Source organism: Esox lucius, chromosome 15 (assembly GCF_011004845.1).
Source record: "Esox lucius isolate fEsoLuc1 chromosome 15, fEsoLuc1.pri, whole genome shotgun sequence".
Taxonomy (NCBI): domain Eukaryota; kingdom Metazoa; phylum Chordata; class Actinopteri; order Esociformes; family Esocidae; genus Esox; species Esox lucius.
Genome location: NC_047583.1, coordinates 9,295,812 through 9,319,650, shown reverse-complemented (window position 1 = coordinate 9,319,650; position 23,839 = coordinate 9,295,812). Strand labels below are relative to the sequence as shown.

General features: G+C 44.4%; 1 protein-coding gene across 1 annotated transcript in view; it reads right to left on the bottom strand.

Moving 5' to 3' along the window:
- The window catches only part of ush2a (Usher syndrome 2A (autosomal recessive, mild)), a 216,814-nt gene that overhangs the window by 137,437 nt on the left and 55,538 nt on the right, over positions 1-23,839 (bottom strand). Inside the window, 9 exon segments of the mRNA XM_034297424.1 lie at positions 6,176-6,299; positions 6,459-6,565; positions 13,438-13,582; positions 15,059-15,228; positions 16,896-17,171; positions 18,856-19,124; positions 19,915-20,143; positions 20,421-20,579; positions 22,226-22,389. Of these exon segments, the coding sequence (XP_034153315.1) occupies positions 6,176-6,299; positions 6,459-6,565; positions 13,438-13,582; positions 15,059-15,228; positions 16,896-17,171; positions 18,856-19,124; positions 19,915-20,143; positions 20,421-20,579; positions 22,226-22,389 (1,643 nt within the window).

Here is a 23,839-nt window from a genome sequence, read left to right as displayed (position 1 = left end):
TGTGTGACCTCCCAGAGACAGGTGTATTTAACCTGAAATGAAGTTAGACCCCATTTAACTAATTTCATTACTTCTTGTCACGGTACGGTGAGGATCAGCACCACCGTGCCGTGCACCCCGAGTTCCCATCACTCCACAAACACATTCCAGACTGGTTTTGTGTCACATGTCTTCAATCATTCACACCAGGTCCCAATCATTCCATTAGTATGTGTTTAAATGTTTCTCCTCCCCTCCCCTCACTTGTTGATCATTGTTGTTGTTGCTGCTGTTGTATGTCCACATGTAACCGGTCAATGCTTCCGTTTTGCTGTTTAAAGTCAGCCCCTTTACTTTCATTACGTTTGCTTTGTACTCTGTGTTTGTTTCAATTAAAAGTCAACATCGAACGTTATTCCGCCGGCACCTGGTTCCTCTCCAACACCACCCGTTACAGAATGATCGACCAGCAAGGAACCAGCAGGTCGGACAAAAAAAAAGCAACGAACAAGAAAAGCAAAACTGCTGTGGCCACATGGACCAGTACCAGTTGCCATGGGAGAAGCCTGAGACGCCCGAAGGAGGAATACCGGCGTCTCAGCTATTTCTTCGGGGAGGATCAGCCAATCCCGCGGACGAGAGGGGAGTATTCCTGCCAGGGGGACTGGTTCTCCGACCTCCCTCTCGCCCGATGACTCAGAGTCGGATACAGAGTATGACTCCATGGACGAGGACGCCATGGAGGGGTTGCTCGAGTGGGACTCTGTTCTGTGCCAGCTGGTCCCGGATCTTCCCCGAGGCCGAGGGTGATACCAACTCCCATCCCTCATCTGGCAGCACCCCAGAGGTTTCCCCCGGACATTTTTTTTGGGGGCAGCCGCCAGCGCTCCCTGCTGCCCAGCACCACCACCCGTTACACTTCTAAAGACTGTTGGTTGCACCACAGCCCATTAAAGGTGTGTCATGGTGAAGGGGATGAATATGTATGCAATCAATTGTTTTCAATTGTATTTGCAATTAATTTAGAACAATTTGCAGACATTGACATTATGGACTTTTTGTGTTGATCAGTGGCAAAGTCCAAGGAAAAGTCCAAAGGGAGTGAATACTTCTATCTATCTACAGTATGGTCTGGAAATATTTGGACACAATTTTTTTATTTTCAACACAATGTTCAACACTATGGATTTGAAATGAAACAACCGAGATGCAATTGAAGTGCCCACTTTCAGCTTAAATACAAGACTATTTCATGAAACCATTTTCATACACAGGGGCTCAAATGCAATTGGACAAATTAACACAATCATAAATAAAATGCTAATTTTTAATACTCTGGCGAGACTCCTTTGCAGGCAATGACTGCTTGACGTATGGAGCACATGGATGTCACTAAACACTAGGTTTCTCCTTTGTGATGCTTTTCCAGGCCTTTACTGCAGCTGTCTTCAGTTGTTTTTTGTTCGTGGGTCTTTCTGCTTTATGTTTGGTTTACAGCAATCGGTCGGGTTGAGATCAGGTGATTGACACAGCCATTGCAGAATATTCCTCTTCTTTGTCTTAAAGAAAACCTGGGTTGCTTTTGCCTGCATGTTTTGGGTCACTGTCCATCTCTAAAGTGAAGCACAGTCCAATCAACTTCGCTGGATTTGTCTGAAGACGAGCAGACAATAATCCCTATACACTTCAGAATTCATCCAGCTGCCTTTGTCTTCTGTCACATCATCAATAAACACTAGTGACTCAGTGCCATTGGAAGCCATGCATGCCCATGTCATCCCACAGCCTCCACCGAGTTCCACAGATGAAGTGGTATGCCTCAGATCATGAGCCATTCCAAGCCTAACACCACACTTTTTTCATCATGCTGGTACACGTTAATCTTAAATTTCATCTGTCCAAAGAATGCTGTTCCAGAACTGGGCTGGCTTTTTTAGATGTTTTTAGCAAGTGTAATCTGAAGTCTATTCTTGAGGCTCATGAACGGTTTGCACCCAAGGGGACATACTACTCAGTGGACCCCATACACACCCAGTTACATCAGTCAGATACACAAATGTTTCAGGGATCATTCTGTTCTGGCCTCTCACTGCTGAACCAGGGTTCTTTAGGCATGGTTAGCTGTGGGAGCCCAGTGTAAAAAAGACACAAGGGGAACCAGAGAAAGACTCCACCAAGAGAACCAGGGAGAAAGACTTTATTATGTGTACCAGAGAGACTACCAGGAGATCCAGAGACAGACCAGGAGGACCATAAAGAGAGACTTTACATTGAAGACCAGAAAGATACTTCACTAGGAGGACCAGAATGGGATTCAATTAGGAGGACTTCCACAAGGAGATGTGGACAGATTCAACAAGGAGGACCAGAGAGAAACTTTACTATGAGACCAGAAAGAGAGACTCTTGCTTGACAGTAAAGTGGAATGCAACATTGTTCTTTAGTAGTGTCATGTGAGCGTTGATACACATTTTACAGTGTATAGACACACACAAACACACATTACCCACACACAAACAAACAAACACACACACACACACGCAGTACCCACACAAACAAACAAACACACACACACACGCACGCAGTACTTCCAGAGAAACACGCACTAACGCACATTCATGGAAACAGACACGCCTGTTTTAATGGTGTACAGTCAATATTCCCAGATCTAGTCTGTGTGAATATAAGTCTGACTGATGATTCCAACTCATCTGGAGATTATTTGTTTTAATAAGGATTTCCGATGTTATCTGCAATGCAATTATAGATATCATAACTGGTGTTTATTACATGTAGGAAGCAGTATGAGCCGACAGTGGAAGATTAAAAAGCAGTCGCCACACACTCACTCTGCAACACAATCCTAAATGCCATTATATCTCTGAAAGGAAAACAACAAACACATTGTCTTTAGTTGAATCCTTCTATATCCTTATCCTTTGTTGAGGACTATTCTATTCGTCATGATGCCAAACAAACAAGGTTCGTCTGGTGTAATCTAGTCAGAACAGCTCGCGGATCACTCCAGTCATGTTAGCGTAGCGCTAGCATTAATCAGCCCAGTCGTATTAATGAGAGCGAGACTAGCACTAATTACCACCATAGATTCTGCAGCAGCCCATTAAATATACAAATGACAGAGTTAAAGAGCCCAGGCTCTACTGATTAATCTTTAAATTGAGAAAAACTAATGATGTCTGTAAAGTTTTCCCTCCACTTTACCTCCGTGCCGCAATCAATCAAATTAATTAAGGAAAATAATTTGTATAATTTAACATTTCCGTGCGCTACGATAGCAGAGTGTGTGGAGTCAGGATACATTATTCCTTTCTCATTTTTTGCTCCTTTTTTAAACACTGTTTATGATTAAGTTGACAAAATCAGTTAACTTCAGTACATCTCAAAATGTTGGGATTTGACTGGTTACAAAGCCATGGAGTCCAATCCGAAAACAAATTAATTCATATTCGTACTAAAAGGGATAGGTCTAGTTTTTTAGACACTAAATGAATGAATCCATTATGGAAACATGCACTCAGGAGTTATTCATGTCTCAGGCATTGATTTCATAGGGAAAATGTTTCCTTGATTGGAGCCCAGACTTAGCATAAAGCACATTGACCTCTCAAAGACAAGCGACAAGATCCATTCCATATTCCCTGAAACGGAATACATAAACTAAATGAACAAATTATGGAAACATGAAAACATCACGTTATTAATAATCTAAAATATATTCTAAAATAGTGCATTAAGTAGATGCGAGAGATGATGATGAGTGATTTAAGACAGAAAGCCCATTTGGCTGCAGTAAAACATTGATGAGTTTCCCCTTCTGATCAATCTGCTGTTCAGACGGTGCATTTTTAATCTGCTTTTTCTTTGATTTGTTTGGTGTTGCGTGCGCTTCCTCAGATACAATTGGATGTAGGGGATGACGTTAGCATTGATTGTGTGAAGGTACAGTATGTGTATGGTGAGAATGATTGTGAATGCATCCAGTGAATCCCAAAGGTATGATACGAACCCACGATTATTAGGCTTTCATTATAGCCAGTCAAAGCAGTATTTTAACATAACCAGTTTAAATATTTAACAGTTTTATCACAACCAGTCAAAATGGTTAACTGTTTTATCATAACCAGTCGAACATGTAACTATTTGATCATAACCAGTCAAAACCTGTTGGAATACAGCCCGTCGAAACATTTCACTGTTTCATCATAACCACAAAAAATATTTACCACTCGTAATACAGCCAATCAATTCTTTAAACTGTCAAAAACCCAGCCGGTCAAAACATCCAAATATTTATTAATTCAAAACAGTTAAGTCTTCTTACAAAGCCAGTCCAAACATTGTTTGTCTTTATTCAAGCTGTCCCAGGGCTGCCAGTGCATACACATTGACAAGAGACATAGTCTAGAAGAAATGTAGTAAAACGTCCTTCTGTTCTTCAGTCTGACACGCACACATTTCGTAAATACTGAGCATGGAGATGAAGGCTTTGTGGACTGCGATCCCAAACAGCTAATCTTGTTCACGCTTATGTGAGTTTTCTTGCATGTGCACTTGCGTGTACTTTAAGCTTGCGTTTGTGTGTACATGTGTGTGTGTGTGTGTGAGTGTGTGTGTGTGTGTGTGTGGGTGTGATGCCGTGAGGCCCAAGGACGAACCTCCTTCTCTAAATGTGGCCATTGATCAATTAGTTGCAGCAGGACTGAGGACTGGTGCTGATTTATAAAGATTTATCCCGCGTCATTATTTAAGGAGAAAAGAGGAAATAGCTGTTGGATGTTAGCAGAGTTAAAGGGCACATGGCTGTGAGTCTTCACACCAGGCAAGGTCACCAGGGTCTGTCATTACTTTAGTATGGAATGATATATAGTGATATATCATGATATATAGTGACATATAGTGATATATCGTAATACATAGTGACACATCGTGATATATAGTGATATATCGTGACATATAGTGATATATCGTAATACATAGTGATACATAGTGATACATCGTGATATATAGTGATATATCGTGATATATAATGACACAGTGATATATCATGATATATAGTGATATATTGTCCTGCTCTGCAGAGGGACAAGGGAGTCAACGGTGGTGTGTTCACACCAATACATACATCTCCAGTACTTACTGAATGAGTTACACAGGAACAAGAGCAACATGCTGAACAAGATCTAAAATCCAGCAATGTGATGGAGACATACGTATTTGCGCAGACACACACACACGTTTCTAAATGGGTACAACAGAGCTGATTGCTCCTAAACAAATCCTACTTATGGCTATCCTAACCCTAAACCTTTCCCTAACCATAAACCTTTTTTAAACCTAACACTAACTAAACCTCAACATAACCCTAACTTTGACCTCAACAAGTCCCAACATTTGTACCGAAAATTAATTTAGACGTAATGCCTAAACCTAACCAAGTTTGGATTCTAACCCTAATCCTATTAGTCAACATTTTCAGATTTTAAGCACAATTGTCTGGACATTTTTATCCCTGTTATATATTTAATTCAGAAACACTGAAGTACACTCACACACACACACACACACACACACACACACACATCTGATTAGCATTAGGCCTAATTAAAATATATATAATATAATTGAAACAAATGGCAGACAGGGGATGTATTGGTTTCATTTTCCGATGAAGCAGAACATGTTTTCATTTGGAGCTGGGTTCTCCAGTGATGTGAGTAAACGCTTTGGTAATTGTCCTCTGTCTCTGTGTGGAAGTCCTTCACTAAGCTGGGACAACCACGGAGACAGCATCCATCTGAACACACGCAGAGCAACCATAAACAATTATATTTATTAGTCTTTTAATAATATACAAACCATTCATTTAGATGGGTTGGTGGAGACGCACACCGACATGACTTTGCATGTGTGTGTGTGCGTGTGTGTGTGTGTGTGTGTGTGTGTGTGTGCGTTCGGGTTAAGGGGACCCCATGTTCTAACAAAGATGACTAAAATTTGCCAAAACATATGACTAATTGCTGTTTTTAAACATAATGTTTAAAGTATAAGGGATAAGGAACATGTATTTCTAGGTTTTAGGTGAAAAAAGTGTGTGAAAAATGTGAATGAGTGTGTGTGTGTGTGTGTGTGTGTGTGTGTGCGTTTGTGTGTGTGTGCACTTATTGTCGCTACATACCTGTGAAGTCACTGTTGACAGGCAGTGTGTCATTAGGAAAGCGGTAGTATGAGTTCCCAGGGAACCTGGTCCCCATAACAACTGGCTCACCAGGATCAGACAGAGAGACGTCAGTTCGCTCCACCTGGAAAAGGTCAAGGTTCAAACAGAAGTAAATCGACAGGGTCGATTATGTAAAGGACAACAGAAGGGACATACTGTAAACCACAACTAGAATGGAAACAGGAGCAATAATGTCACAGTGGTCCGTCATGACAGCATCTAAGGTGGATGACAGGCAGACCTGGTAGAGGGGTGGGGGTCCGTGGGGCCGAGAGGGGGGGTCCCAGGATATTTCCATCAGTGTCCCATTCACTGGCCTAAGCCGAGGGGGAGAGAGACCTGCTGGAGCTAGAGGCGGAGACAGAGCAAACGTACAAGGGTTAAGGTGGAGCAGGCTAACTACTTGTTACAAAGCCCTCTTTAAGAGGGCCGTTGCATTTGTAGAAGTGCCCTGAGTCGATCGTCTCCTTCCACTGGCCCGAGTGTTGTTCAGCTATTTCAGATGGCTCCTACAGTGGTTATCTACCTCAGAGGTGCCTGCTTCTGTGCCGAACAGCTTGGAGAGATAAAACAGTTAAAAGAGTGCTGGGTGGATGGGGGGTGTAGTAGATAGCTGTGCATTAAGCACATCCCGGCGCCACACGTGTGATGTGGGAATGGTTTAAATGGTCCCACATTATGGTCAAAGGAGTCCATTACCCTGGAGTGACACGTCTACACACACGCACACACACACAGGCACACACTCACGCACATGCTCACGCACGCATGTGCACCCACACACGCACACACACAAACACACACACAGGGCTTCATAAAGCAGGTAAATGGGAAGTGGATGTCTTTTCTTGCCGGCCCATCTCAGTCCAGGCACCATAAATTACCGGCAATCAATATCCATACAGTCTATATAATGGAAACTCTGATGTCATTAAAACATTCTTCCCTCTCCTTTAATAAAAGATGTGTGAAGTCTCAGTGGAACGTTTATCTTTTATGCCCCCACCCCACATGTTATTTCTTGATTCAGGACGTATGTTAGTGGAGAGCTGGCGTTGAGACGTGAGGTGCGTTAGTAGAACAGTGGCATTGGCGATTAGTTCAGTGGCTGGTTGAGAAGTTCTGAGTGGTTTTCCCGCCCGCGCCGAAGCTCCAGTCGGAAACAGTGGAGTGAAAATTGCCTTTTTTGGTCAAACACCTGTGGACATACAGAGCTAACGAAATGTCCCTGGGACAGTCTTCTTTAGAAGCCAAGGGTGTTTCCCTGATATCAACTGCGTGCGTGTGTGCGCGCGTATGTGCATATGTGTGTGCGTGCGTGCGTGTGTGTCTGCGTGCGTATGTGTGTGCATGTGAATTAATACTCTGCGATGCTAATATGCTGTCATGTATTTACCGCTAGGCCACCACATCAGGGTTGATAAAAGCCCCCCCCCACCACACACACACTCTCCACTCGATGACGCTCCGACAACAAGGTTAACCGTCCGGCACTAAGGTTAATATTGCCTTCAACATGTTAATGAAGCAGCTAAATCACAGAAAGACAGTCACACACACACACACACACACACACACACTCCTGGAGAACAATTATCAGGCCCGGTAGAGTGTTTTGTGTTTTTTCTTTATGGTGCTACTCATCCCTGGTGTAAATGTGCTGTAATACACAGGTAAAACCTCTCCAGACCAGGACAACTATTGATTTACGCATAATTATCCCCCTGGCTTCTTGAAAAGAGAAATATGCATGGCAGGGTTCATGGCAATGTGTGTGTGTGATAGTGTGTGTGTGTGTGTGTGTGTGTGTGTAAGGGCTGGCTAAGCTTGTAGTGCAAGTCTTTATGGATGTAGGATACATAAAACATTACCATCAGTGGCTGATTAGCTGTTCACACTCCAACCTGATCAATACTACAGTATGTGGTAAGAGCCTGTTCTCGCGGCCACTGTGGGCTTTACACACACGCGCATGCACGCACACACACAGTATGCACACACACACACATACATCTTTCTCATTACTTTAATGCATTAAACACAAGCTTATTTTCCAATATTTACAGCTATTTATGGAAAATATAATCTGGTGAAAGTCATTTAAAGTTGTATAAAAAAATACTTTCAATCTCAATTATATACAACGAGCACTGGATACAACTGCTGGAAACAAGGCAGAGAAGAATTGAAGAGCAAGAGAGAGAGACAGCGAGGAAAAGAGAGAGAAAGGGGACGAGAAAACGAGGAGCCGTATGCCTCCCTACCCCAGAGTGCTTTGGGAGACGCCAACATTTTTTCCCTGCATAACCATTAAGGACCCCTCCCCAAACTAAACCCCATTCAAGACCAACTGGGTTCATTTCCTGTGTGCATGTGCATTTGGAGAATCTAATATAATTGAAGTGAGATAAAAGTGTGTAACCAGATGCCGTCTCCTCCCGCCGAACAGATGGTTATGCGATGTAATGGGGCGTCAGGGTTACGGTGATGGGGATTGGCTGTCTAAACAGTTGTAAAACCCTGGATAAAGAATGGATAAATGGCTATCATCAACATTAAGATCTGGCACAAGACAGGCACAACATGGATAATGGCACAGACAGCTTCGGATGCATCAAACCAACAGGTTGGGTTTGTTTGTCTGTGTGTGTTTGTGTGCGTGTGTGTGTGTAAACTGAAAGCCAACTTTTGATCAGACCGTGCAAAACAATCTACGTACAATTAAGGCTGACATACGATAAATATCAATATGTTAATCATCAAACACAACAATGAGTTTTGTCTAAGCAGTTTAAAACGAGGCTGTCTGGGGGGGGGGCTGTTTCATGGGTTCAATTTGCACAATTCCTGTGTGTTGTGCAACAGAAATGAATTTACATAAATAAAATCAAAACTTTAAAAACACTGAAATCATCACGATCTTGAAACTTTTTTCCAAGACCACAGACAATGAAATACTTTGGACCCCAACCCTAACCATACAAAGTGATCCCCTCATAGTTGTATTTACATGATAGAGAACTGAACTGCACATACTTGCATCTAAAATTCTAAGAAATAAACATGTACAGAGCAGGACCGCACCATATGTGAGCATCTGGACGAGTGTGTGTTCAGGTCACGTGGGTGACAATATAGACGAGTGTGTGTTTGGTTCATATGTGACAATATGGATTATTCTCTGTGCAGGTTGTATGTGTTCGGGTCATGTTTGTGACACTATATGGGTGTGTGTGTGTGTGTTGGTGCGTTGAGCTCATATATTGGACTGACATATGTCATATGTCGTGTGAGCATGTGTGTGTGTTAATCACACTGAGCAGACCAGTCAGAGTTGGTCTGAGTCCCAGTGATTTTTGTTTCAGTTGATAAAGGTGCCTAATTCATCCTACTTCCGTACTGGTTATAAATCTACAAGAGACACCAGTGAGCCTGTGAGTGTATGTGACAGTGTGTGTGTGTGTGTGTGTGTGTGTGTATGATTCATAGCCAGAAGGGAATGTGTGCTACACCACATTTTTCTCCTTGTAATTAACAGTAAATTGTTTTCACTACCATGCACAATGAATTTCCCTCCTGGTTACACCAGTGTCACAGCTGAAGAACTGAGTGTGTGTTTGGGGTTGGGGGGGGGGGGCATGGGTGCTTATGTATGATTGGATTATTATTAGTGTGACGCAGCTCATGATGCTCCGCAAACATGGGCTTGTGGCACTCTATTCCTCCAAGTATGATTGAGAAGACTAATACAAAACAACATATCTTCTCTTTGGAGATGGCAACCAGGAGTAAAACCTTCCTTAAAATCCACACAGACACTTCATCTCTTATCCAGACGAGTTTCTTTCCAACTCGTCTGCTTACAGTACAACTCTCACATAAATATAATAATGTTAAAACATATCTGGTTTTGGCAAATGCATTGTAGATCAACTTCTTTACATATGGCACTAAATCCCTTTGTCAGAAGGGACAAATGTTTTATACCTGCTGAACACAATTTGTTCATTTAATTCATCATAATAGCAAGCTTTCATGCAAATATACAGTGAGGGAAAAAGGTATTTGATCCCCTGCTGATTCTGTACATTTGCCCATTGACAAAGCAATTGTCAGTCTTTAATTTTAATGGTAGGTTTATTTGAACAGTGAGAGACAGAATAACAACAAAAAAATCCAGAACAACACATGTAAAAAATGTTATGAATTGATTTGCATTTTAATGAGTGAAATAAGTATTTGATCCCCTCTCAATCAGAAAGATTTCTGGCTCCCAGGTGTCTTTTATACAGGTAACGAGCTGAGATTAGGAGCACACTCTTAAAGGGAGTGCTCCTAATCACAGATTGTTACCTGTATAAAAGGCACCTGTCCAAAGAAGCAATCAATTAGATTCCAAACTCTCCACCATGGCCAAGACCAAAGAGCTGTCCAAGGATGTCAGGGACAAGATTGTAGACCTACACACGGCTGTAATGGGCTACATGACCATTGCCAAGTAGCTTGGTGAGAAGGTGACAACAGTTGGTACGATTATTTGTAAATGGAAGAAACACAAAAGAACTGTCAGTCTGTTCGAATAAACCTACAATTAAAATTACAGACTGATCATTTCTTTGTCAGTGGGCAAACGTACAAAATCAGCAGGGTATCAAATACTTTTTTCCCTCACTGTATGCACTCCTAAAAAACACAAAAGTACAAAAGTACTTTTTGAACCTCAATAAATCCTATGGTTTGAATTGAAAAGGCCAGTCCACAACCACAGACTAAAGAATCTCAGAGATCCAGAAAGATTACACATGGAAGAATGGTCTAGAATCCCGTCCAATGTGTTCTTCAATCTCATGAACATTAGGGAACAAGGGTCAGTGGTGTTATGCTTGCAAGGGCAGGGTGAAGAACGTACTGAAAACAATGGCCCAATCCTGCTGAAACTATCATCTTGAGACCGGTGGAAAAGACCCAAGAAGTTAAAGATACATCACCATATTTCCTATAAAGTATGTTGTTTCAGCACCCGTTTCTAATCCAATCCACTCAGATGCTTTAAGAAAGGCTTCTGGAAGTGCAGGTTTTAAGGGTGTCAACTATTCTGACACTTCTGTTTGGGGGAAGTAAAGGTATAATTCAAGAAATCTTTTTTCTTTTTTTTTTATAAGGACCGGAATATCACAGAAAAGGGTGCAATATAGATCATTACATGTTTGGCTGTGGCTGTAGTGTGCAGAATAAAGACAAAGATTAGCAAAACAGTGAGGCAACTATTTTTCATATCCTAGCCTGTAAACTGTCCATTTACTCTTGCTTTTTTCTCTCCCTCCTCACTGCCCCCCACTCTTATCCAGAGGTAGTTAATTCCCTGACAGACACGTTCCATTATGGTCTCTTAATTCATATTAATATGTAAATTACCTCTTATTCCATACCTCAATAACTGGGACAGTACATACATACAGTGACATTTTACCAGTATCACTATAACAGGGACAGTGCATACATACAGCCTTCTTCTACCAGTATCACTATAACAGGGACAGTACATACAGGACAGTACATACATACAGTGACCTTTTACCAGTATCACTATAACAGGGACAGTACATACATACTGCCTTCTTCTACCAGTATCACTATAAATGGGACAGTGCATACTTAGAGCCTTCTTCTACCAGTATCACTATAACAGGGACAATACATACATACAGCCTTCTTCTACCAGTATCACTATAAATGGGACAGTACATACATACAGCCTTCTTCTACCAGTATCACCATAACAGGGACAGTACATACATACAGCCTTCTTCTACCAGTCTCACTATAAATGGGACAGTACATACATACAGCCTTCTTCTACCAGTATCACTATAACAGGGACAGTGCATACATACAGCCTTCTTCTACCAGTATCACTATAAATGGGACAGTACATACATACAGCCTTCTTCTACCAGTATCACCATAACAGGGACAGTACATACATACAGCCTTCTTCTACCAGTATCACTATAAATGGGACAGTGGATACTTAGAGCCTTCTTCTACCAGTATCACTATAACAGGGACAATACATACATACAGCCTTCTTCTACCAGTATCACTATAAATGGGACAGTACATACATACAGCCTTCTTCTACCAGCATCACCATAACAGGGACAGTACATACATACAGCCTTCTTCTACCAGTCTCACTATAAATGGGACAGTACATACATACAGCCTTCTTCTACCAGTATCACTATAACAGGGACAATACATACATACAGCCTTCTTCTACCAGTATCACTATAAATGGGACAGTACATACATACAGCCTTCTTCTACCAGTATCACCATAACAGGGACAGTACATACATACAGCCTTCTTCTACCAGTATCACTATAAATGGGACAGTGGATACTTAGAGCCTTCTTCTACCAGTATCACTATAACAGGGACAGTACATACATACAGCCTTCTTCTACCAGTCTCACTATAAATGGGACAGTACATACATACAGCCTTCTTCTACCAGTATCACTATAACAGGGACAGTGCATACATACTGCCTTCTTCTACCAGTATCACTATAACAGGGACAGTACATACATACAGTGACCTTTTACCAGTATCACTATAACAGGGACAGTGCATACATACTGCCTTCTTCTACCAGTATCAGTAGTGTGCACGAGTTACCTGTAGGTAGTATGTATGTAACCTGTAGGTAATGTGTGTTACCTGCATGTATTACCTGTGGGTAGTGTGTGTGGTACCTGTAGGCAGTGTGTGTGTGGTACCTGTAGGTAGTGTGTGTGGTACCTTTAGGTAGTGTGTGTGTGTAGTACCTGTAGGTAGTGTGTGCGTGGTAACTGTAGGTAGTGTGTGTGGTATATTTACGTAGTGTGTGTGGTACCTGTAGGTAGTGTGTGTGTGGTACCTGTAGGTAGTGTGTGTGTGGTACCTTTAGGTAGTGTGTGTGGTACCTGTAGGTAGTGTGTGTGGTACCTTTAGGTAGTGTGTGTGGTACCTGTAGGTAGTGTGTGTGTGGTACCTTTAGGTAGTGTGTGTGGTACCTGTAGGTAGTGTGTGTGGTACCTTTAGGTAGTGTGTGTGGTACCTGTAGGTAGTGTGTGTGTGGTACCTTTAGGTAGTGTGTGTGGTACCTGTAGGTAGTGTGTGTGTGGTACCTTTAGGTAGTGTGTGTGGTACCTTTAGGTAGTGTGTGTGGTACCTGTAGGTAGTGTGTGTGCAGAGGCAGGGGGGCTGGTCACACATCCCAGTCGGGTACACAGAGTCACGGTGAAGCTGTATCTGCTGTAGGCCTCCAGTCCCTCTGCCAGGAAAACCTGCTCTGATGGACTGGTCACATACAGCACCTGGGACCACACAATGAGAGGGGATGGAAGCACCACAACATAACCACACATGACCCTTAAAGGCCATATAATTTCAATAGAAATAAGTGTGTGTTTTCTCAAGCAAATCCAATGAAATTCTGGTCCTTCTCCTGCTGCTTGGTCAATCTAGAAGTCTAGACTGGAGCTTACAGGTCCCCAAGTCGCCACAAGGAGTCGCTAGAGCAGGACGATGCAAGCAGCCATATTTGATCACTAACCCCTCAAATCCATATGGAGCTGGCCCATTGTGCTGCCCTCCCCGGGACCCCTGGGCTAATGCGACTTTACCGCTGCGCTGTTCAGGTACCCCCAGTTATGAATCAGATGACCAGTGATAATGATCTGTGCCAAGGAATCTTGATGGACGGAAACAGGTTAGGTCACCTGGCCAAGACCCAAGCTAACACAATCATGGCTCAACAGAGCTTACGGACACATCGAAATGGCCCAGTAAATATAAACGTATGGATGCATTTCAGGCCTCACTGCCGCCTTGACGACCAGAGTTCTTCCTGACAACGCAGCGGACCGGTTTCGAACCCATGCTGAAGCAGTACATGTGCCACGGAGGCAGTGGTCCGGACGGACCGCCAAAGGCCTCCAGCATGGATGTTCTATATTTTGTACACATCTAATTCAATACCAGTACAAACAGGCGCTGTAACCGTACAGAGGTATCTGCCTGGCCATAGGGGTGCGGGGGGGGGACCAGGGGACCTGAGGAGGCCAAACATGAGGGGAACCAGTGTCCCGTTAGGACGGCGCTGGGAGGAGTCGACCTCCCTGGGCGCCAGCTGAGTAGACATCCCTGTCCTGTTGCATCAGCGATACTGATCCTCCTGTACAGCACCGCGCACTTTCACACCACGTATCACCTTAATTACCGCCTAGATAAAGAAAGCTCATTAAGACCAGGTATTGTCGAGGACGAGCTCGTTAAAGACAGCCGGAGGGACTCTGAGGAGATACGGTGACACGGGGCAATGCATGATGGGATTAGTGGTGTAGGTGGTGACATCATAACCTTCAGAGGTTAGCTACCTGAGGAGGGACATGTATATATTTGAGCCGGCGAGCACACGTCTTGTCTGTGCATTGATATGTCTGGCTGTTTCTGTCTGAGAGGAGTAGGGTGTTTTAAAGATCCATTTATTTTATGGGAAATGAAGTAGAATCAATGTGTACCTATGAAGCTAATAGCAGACAGGGATTAGACGTTTGGCAATTTTTTGTACTGGTCTAGTATGTACTCTACTTACTTTTATACAGGTTAGGGTTAGGGTAAAAGTTACAACTGCGATTAGTGATCAGGCATGGGGAAAATAGGATTATGAATGGGAATTTGTAGGTCCTCACAAGAAAGGAAAAACCATTCAAACATTCACGTGTAATTGTGCGCGCAGTTGTGTGTTACCAGGTGTGACTGTGCATGTCTGTGTGTGTGTGTTTGGTTACCTGTTCGATAACCGGAGGTTCATAAGGGTTTGAGCTCTGCTCAGTGATCATGTTAACCCTGTACTCCGTGACTTCCCCTCTGGCTTCCTGACTCCGCGCTGACCTCCAGGTGATGTTTAGGGATGATGAAGACACCGCTGTCACCTCGGGAGGAGCCATAGACACTGGAGCTGTAAGAACAAACACACTCAGACACATTCAAAGTCATTTCCCTCCAAGTCTTTCCTTTTGTCATGAAATACTTCAATCCCAGCGGTCCTATAAATATCGCCTGAACCAGCTGTGAAGGGCTTCAACGAACACAGGTTGACAGGTAATAACTGTACAGTACAGCGGCTTGATGTTGTCAAATAGAAACACGCCCAGTGTAAAAAAAATACAACAATGTTTTTCACAACATGTCGACCTGACGCAGCTACCTTGACAGAAACACACAGAGAGAGAAAGAAAGACAGAAAGAGAGACAGAAAAACAGAAAGAGAGACAAAGGGAGAGAAAGAGATGAAGTATCTCCATAAAGAATCCGTTTTGAGACAGAGACCGAGAGAGGAAAAATAAATTGAGATTACCCCTAGTTGCTTTCCACTTTCAGAAAAGAGAGACAGCACTTGTAAAGCACCTCCTCTGTACAGAATACGCTCCAAACATGCTGCAAAATACCATCCTAAGGATGTCAGATGCAAATGTAGAGCAGCAGGAGCTGTCAACACTGCTTAATGAGCCTCAGTCAAAACTCTCACACACACCCTCACACACACACACACACACACACACCTTCACACACACAACACACACACACACCATACCGGAGACCACATCACAACCGTAATCTTAAACGTGTGTCTTCCCCAATTCTACCCCATCTCTCACATTTCTCTGAAACCACTGAACATACCAGACTTACCTGCTATGTGTGAAATGTGGAGGCAGGCTAGCAGTAAGAAACACACACACACACACATGCTCCACAAACATACACCACACACACACACCAATTGAACTCACCACACACACACACACCACACACACAGTGTGTAATGTGATTCATTGTGTTACAGTCAGAGAGAGGGCTGTGAGTATTGTTTGGGGGCACAGTCTAGTCTAATGAGCCATTTCATCTCTTTGGAATTATAGTGCTTTAATGAGAAACCTCCCTCCTGCATCTCCCCCATCTCTTCCTCCCTCCTCCGTCTCCCCCATCTCCCCTTCCCTCCTCCACCCCACGTCTTCCACCAGCCATTATCCCTCCTGTTTGTCACAGACCCCACCACACCCCCACAGGACTCAAGAAACAGAGGAACTGTCTCTCTCTCTCTGTCTGTCTCGAGCATGTGTGTGTGTGTGTGTGTGTGTGTGCATGCCTGTCTTTGCGCATGTGTGTGTGCATGCAGGATGATTACTAAATCTAGACCTCCATAATAGCAATTTGCTCACCGAGACATCTAATAAAGACCTATTATATGGTCAACTTAAAATGACACGGCGCAGCGCTGGGATCGAGACCCACAAGCCTCAGACCCTCAGTCCAAAAGACCCTCAGTCCAAAAGACCCTCAGTCCTAAAGACCCTCAGTCCTAAAGATCCTCGGCCCAAAAGACCCTCAGTCCATAGATTACACCACCCAGACATCATCGCCCATCGCCGGGATACTAGGCTTCTTAAATGGTGTTGTATTTATTATTTATTTCTACACTATCTCAAACCAGTTTGAATGAAGCCTGAACTGTTTAGGTTTAAACCCTTGTGCAAAGACCTGCAACCACAAACGATTAATGCGTAAATCATAATAAGAGAATGTGCGTGGTGTTCTGAGTGTGTGCACGTGTGTCTGACTGACCCCCTTCCTGTGTCCGAGCTGTAGTCCAGACTGACGTCACACTGCCGGCCATGTTGATGGTCAGAACTCTCAGCTGATAGGTGGAGAAGGCCTGCAGGTCCGTTACCACGGCGTCACCCAGAGGAGGAGGCAGAGCGCTCTCGTTGGCCAAGCCAGACGTGAGTCGTGGGTCCAGCCAACCAGCGCTCGCAAACACTCTGCGCTCTGGCGGGGGGCTCGTGGCATTCTGTGATTCCATTGGCCCTCGTATGAAGAGCTCGTAGCGTATAATAACACCTACGGAGGCAGACACAAGGGAGGGACTGTGACAACATTTAATTTGATATTATTCAGCCCCAGACCGGGCAGATTCAGAGACCTCCCTACATTAATACACAGCAACAGTGACTGCAGCACAGGACACTCTGATTCCCCATCCTAACACCACCATGTAGCTGATGTCATTATGCTCTTCAATTAATCTCCATCCACAGGAGAATCAGACCTCATCAACACATCCACATTAGTCATCAGGGTTAGTGTGGCAGTTAATGAATGGAGAGGGTTGGGCTTGGGACAGGCAGGCAGACAGACAGACAGGCAGGCAGGCAGACAGGCAGGCAGGCAGGCAGAGCACAACACGATAGAAACAATCATACTTCTAGTTCTCTCTCTTAGTTCTCTCTCTGTTCTCTATCTTATATCTCTTCTCTCTACTCTAAAATATTTCTGTCCTCTCTCCAACTGTATCTCTCTAGTCTCTCTCCTCCCTCCTATATCACTCTATTCTCTCCTCTTATATCTCTCTATTCTTTCTCCTCTCTTCTCCTCTATCTCCCTATTCTCTCTTCTCGTTCTCTCCTCTAGTTCTCTCCTCTAGTTCTCTCTCTTCTCTCTCCTCTGATTCACCTCTCTTTCCTCTCTCTCTTCCCACTTTATTCCTCTCACTCCTCTCCATCTGTCTTTACCTTTTCACTCTCTCCTCTCCCGATTTCCTCTCTCTTTCTCACACTTGAGTATGTATTTCTCTATCCTTTCCCTCTATTTTGTCTCTCTCCCCTTCGCTCAGCATTCCCTGATGCCCACAATCAGTCTACCACTTCAAAGACTCCATCCTCCGCCGAGTGGCTTGTCTGCTTTCAGCGCAGCCAGTTGAACATGGCAGTTATTGTAACAGTTATAGGCAAGGCTGCTTTTAAAACATGGACTAAAAACAGAATATGAGAAATGATCTCAGTGGCAGCGTCTCGTAGAACAACACGCGTTTGACTGTGCCTCGGGGAGAGATGTAATGTAACGCGGTAAATGAAAACGTTGGAGCGTGCCAGTGGTTACAGACGGCTTAATAAGGAGCCTTGGAGGCGCTCCACAGAACTCTGTGTTCACCAAACACACGACAGGGAGCGCCGGTCTCCGGGGACAATAAGGTGAACGCGTGTTGCTCCATTAGGGTCCTCAGGATACAGCAAACTGGCACCTGGAGTTGAGCTCTTATTATTTTCCAATGCTTTCTCAATGGGAGGTGTTCGTTGGCCGGAGAGCAGAGAGGATGCATCTCGATCCAGGAAATGCCCATCCACTTCCCAGGCAAAACGTTCTGATCCCGGATGATGGATATGTTAGCCAATGAGAAAAGAGCAGCACGCACCTTGACCAAGACCAAATGGACATCACAAGCACAGGTCGCAGACAATATTCATCGTAATTTGATCTCTGTTCTCCCTCTAGGACAAGCTCAAATAGGCTACAAGCCCCTCTGATTTCAACTGGAATGGACATCGCCTCTCCACTGAACTCCAGAAAACCTAGCTGGTGAATTCCTGAATCTGGTGTTTATTCCCTCCTGATTCCAGGAAACCCACTGACTGCGATAACTGAAAAACCTGATTTCTGCAACTTCAGAGACATGCTGCAACTAAAATGTAGGATCATACCAACGCAGAGGAATTGGCAGTGGTTGAACTGACATTTCAGGTCGTACCATTAGGCCGGACAGGGGGGTCCCAAGCAACATGCAGTTGGTGGGGTCCCGTGGCGTTGACCATGGGTGGGGGTTGTCCTTGTGGGGAGGTGGAGGCAGTAAGGAGGGGGAAGGGAGGGGTGGAGGTACACCCCCCATTAGAGCAGGCCTGCAGGGTGAGGTTGTAGCGGGTGTAGGGGGAAAGGCCAGTAGCTTCAGCCTGGGTGTCTAGCCCTGTGTAGTGGACACGCTCCGTACCAGTTCCAGCCTCCACTGACACCAACACAAACCTTACACAAAGAGAGAAAAAGAGAGAGAGTACAATCCTGTCCAAAACCCTCCTCTACCCTGTAGACACATGGGGAGATTAGAAAGGTGTAAGAAATATGGTCAGACATTCCACCTGGAACATTCCATCATGGGACAGGTCATAGGTACCGTCATGCTGTTATCTAATCCTCTCAGCATCTCTGCATAGTACGTTGGTCATTAGTGATGGTCATTAGTGATGGTCAAACGAGGCTTCATTGGCGTTATTTTGGCAGCAGGACGTTATGGTGGCAGCACTCAGATTTTCTTTATTATAATTAAAGCCATCCTTGAAGTTTAAGGCAATGTAGTTAACAAGAGCAACATTGGAACAGACATTAAACCTAAAATATACCGACAAGATTGATAACTATATTGCCTTATATATTTCAATGATGGCTTTAATTTTGAAAAAGGAAAATCCGAGTCAGCGCTGCTACCATATTATCCAGCTGCTAGAAGAACGGTAATGAAGCCTCGAATGGTCATCACTATTGTTCCTGGTGTTTGTTTCACCGTTGACATTAGGTAGAACAGTGGTTCCGAATCGCCCGGGACTCCAAGACTTAGGACAGCGTGGTTGTTTCCCTGTACTAGCTCAACTCATTTTAGATCAAAGCTTTAATGATTTGATGAATTGAATCAGGGGTGCTCACTCTAGAGTAACTAAAATACCCGGAAGGGCTGGGGTTCCCCGGAGAAGTAGGAACCCCAGAGTTAGAGCCCACATACAGAACGCAGAGACAGGGGTACGTAATGAGTCCAAACTACCTCTCCAGTGGTCCCGTTGTGTTCTGCGGTCGGGTCCATTTGAGGCTGGCTGTTGTCGGTCCAGGCCGGCCCACCAGGGTCAGGTGGATATGGTCAGGGTCCGGTATGGCGGCCAGGGTCCGGTAACTGACCGGGGCACTCGCCGTCTGACCGTTAACATTAGATGTCACCAGACGGTAAGAATAGTCTACGTATGGACTCAGACCACCGTCCACATAGGTTACAGGCCCTAGGACACACATCAGAGAGTCACGTGTGTGTGTGTGTGTGTGTGCATGTGAATGAAGTGTTTGTGTCTACTTACTGACACGGCACTGTGTGTATGTGTGTGGTGTATACTTAATGAAGACGCAGTGTGAGTGAGTGAGTGTGTAGCAGGGGTGTAGAATTATTACAGACAGGTCAGTGTGACCCCCCTGGAAAAGAGTGAAAATCCTGGGATACACTGACGCCCCCCCCCCCTTTTAAACAATACAAACCTACTCCATGGTGTAGTGTGCACTTACTGAACGGATAGTGTGTGTGTGAGGTGTGTATCTCTCGCCCATCCCGGAGCAGTGTGTAGTTGAGAGCGTTTGTGTTGGGGGCATCGGGGGGGTCCCAGGTCAGACGGATGGAGGTGGAGTTCAGGACTAACCCCTCTGGGCCAGGCTGCTGGCTAGGAGCTGGGAGGGACAGACGGAGGGGATTTTGAAATGGAAGTGAAACGTGAAGGTAAGGAGACACGGCGAAATAAAAACAACATTATGAACTGCTGGGAAAGTCTCAGAGACACCACAGGGACACTGCAGGTTAATTTCTATTTGATCCATGTGGAGTCTCTTAACATGCTAAGAGCACCCCAGAGTACTCTCTGTGAGTTTAACTCAACGTGTGTGTGTGTGTGTTTCTGCTTGCCTGTGTGTATGTCTGTGTGTGTGTCTGTGTGTGTCTGTGTGTATATGTGTGTGTGTCTGTGTGCCTGTGTGTGTGTGTGTGTGTGTGTGTGTATGTCCATGTGTATGTGTGTGTGTGTGTGTGTGTGTCTGTGTGTATATGTGTGTGTGTGATCCATGCAGAGTTAGTGTCCCCCTTTGCATCTAACTCAAAAGCACCTAGACTAAGAAAGGACAGGAGGTGGAATTTTCCCCCACTAACACACACACAAATACACACATCCAATGACACACACACACATGCAAATACACACATCCTATGACACACACACATACACGGACACAAATAAACACATACAATGACAAACACACACACACACACAAATGTGTACTGCAGCAACTCATCACAGGAAACGTTGACCAGCTTGAGTGTTGAGTAGAGGCACTCTGTGTTCTGTGTTCTGACAGGTGCTTTTTAAGGCCTGCTGCCAAAAAGGAAGAACAAGACCGTTCCAGACCAGAGTGGCAGAAAATGGTTGCATATCTGACAAACAGTTGGGCAATGGAAATAATCACACTTTATTTTACAGGTTAATTTCTGTTCTGTTAAAATTAATTACCAAATTGTGAATCTAATTTGAGGCAGTCAGTGCACTTTAAGTGGAATCTCTAATTGGTTGCACAGACCATGCCTATGAATGACCACAGCATTTCAAATGTCGGGGTAAACTAAAATGCGATTTGTCAAATGTTCAGGTGCCACAATTTCGGAAACCCTAAGTACATATCATTGTTAAAAGTAGTTTGATTTTCACTGCCATCTAGTGGCGGATTTGAGTTCTGTCACTTCATAACAACTAGCTTCCCTGTCAATCCTCCTTTATCATTCATCAGGTTAAACACTGCATCAAACTGCATTTCTCACAGGCTCAGACCTGGGCATGTTTTGAGCACCTACGTCCAGCAGCTTACTTAATACTGAAATAACTGGAGGCAGGACGGGAATAAAACTTGTTCACTGTTATAAAATGCTAGTAGAGTAGCTACGAGCGATAGCATATTACCGGAACAATAAACTTAGTACTGTAGCTAGTTAGCTTGCCTTTAATTTCATAGAAAGTGGCTGGGTAAAGAATAAGGTTAACGTTAGTTACCACAAAAGAGACTCAGAAATATAACTCTTTCAAACACAAAAACGTTTAGCAATATTTAAAATGCAACAAAATGAAGGATCTTCACTGCAAAACTGCACAGTGAAGGATTACAATCAAGCAGAAATTCACTCCCCTTTCTTACCTACTGGTTCTCGATAATGTATCGTTAGCTCTACATCTCTCTAGTAGATACATGTTTATTTGAGTGTTTTTTTTTCGGAATTAAGCACTGCATCATGTTGGAAACATGGCCTAAGCGTGGCCGGCCACGCATTCCAGTACCTCTGCTGCAGCCCAGGCTGTTGTCTGGGTCCAGGTGACTGGCTCCAGGTACACAGCGGTCACACTTTTCCCCCGTCACCAAGGCCTTACATTGGCATCTTCCTGTCTCTGGGTGGCACGACCTGCTGACCCCGCCGACCAAATCACACCCGCATGGCAGGCACCTGGGCAGTAGAGACGACAGTGGTCCGGCACATTACCATTCAGGTTCAAGAAAGTCAACATAATGTAATGTGCAAACGGAAATTTACAAAAGTGAATGTCCAACCTATCCAAGCTAACCTTGTGCTCACACAGGAACAGTGTGTCCGTGTCCGTGTGTGTGTGTGTGTGTGTTAGCTTGGATATGCGTGCTGGGTGATGGAAAGAGGTGTCGCTAGGTCTTCACCTTAACACCCCCTTCCCCTTCCTTCACACTCCCCTATACACCCCCTCCCCAGTGTGTGTGTGTGTGTGTGTGTGTGTAGGGATCAGGGATTTCTGTCACAATGTTGGTGATATCCCACTGGGATGCTTTGACTGGGTGATCGGCAGGCCAAATGCCTGACACCCTTAAACACAAACACACATGCACACCAAGCACACACACAGACACACACACACACACACACACACACACTGACACCCTTAAACACAAACACACATGCACACCAACCACACACACAGACACACACACACACACACACACTGACACCCTTAAACACAAACACACATGCACATCAACCACACACACGGACCCACACACACACACAAACACACACAATCTGACACCCTTAAACACAAACACACATGCACATCAACCACACACACAGACCCACACACACACACACACACACAATCTGACACCCTTAAACACAAGCACACATGCAAACGGAGCACACACACACACACACACACACACACACGCTCTGACACCCTCCCTCTCGTGGCGTGAAAAGCCACAGCCCCTTAACGAGCCGCAAATTTGTCCTGTCAACTGCAGGGAGCTTTGGGGGTTCCACCAACCCACACCCACACACACGTCCATACACACTCCCACTCGCCTCCACGACTCGACCTTCACTCCTCTCCCAAGGAGAAAGAAAACACCCGGCATCACACTAACTCTCCTGTGTGTGTGTGTGTGTGTGTGTGTGCGTGCGTGTGTTCACGCCACAGTAGAATATTCTAACCTCCTGCTATGCGTGCAGGTCTTGTTGTAACAAATGTAATAAATGTCATCCCTTATACCCGTATTTGCATCTTTTCTGCATTTCCTAGAATGGGGTCTGCGACCTCTCTCGCTCCTTCTCTCTCTCACACACACATATAGCCACACACATAAACACACACACACACACACACAGGATAAAGACCGAGGAGCAGACACTATAAATCAGAATAAGAAACTGATTATTCTGAATTTACTCTGAGGCTCGAGTAAACTACACCGCTCTGTGAGGTAAACAGCTTAATGACATTGTGTTGGTGTGTGTGTGTGTGTGTGTGTGTGTGTGTGTGTGTGTGTGTACAGATCAGGCCTATAATAACTGTGTATAATAATCCACTCTGTTGAGAAAGAAAAGCTCATTTTCCCCCCCAAGGTTAAATGATTACCTGAACAAGGCTTTAGGC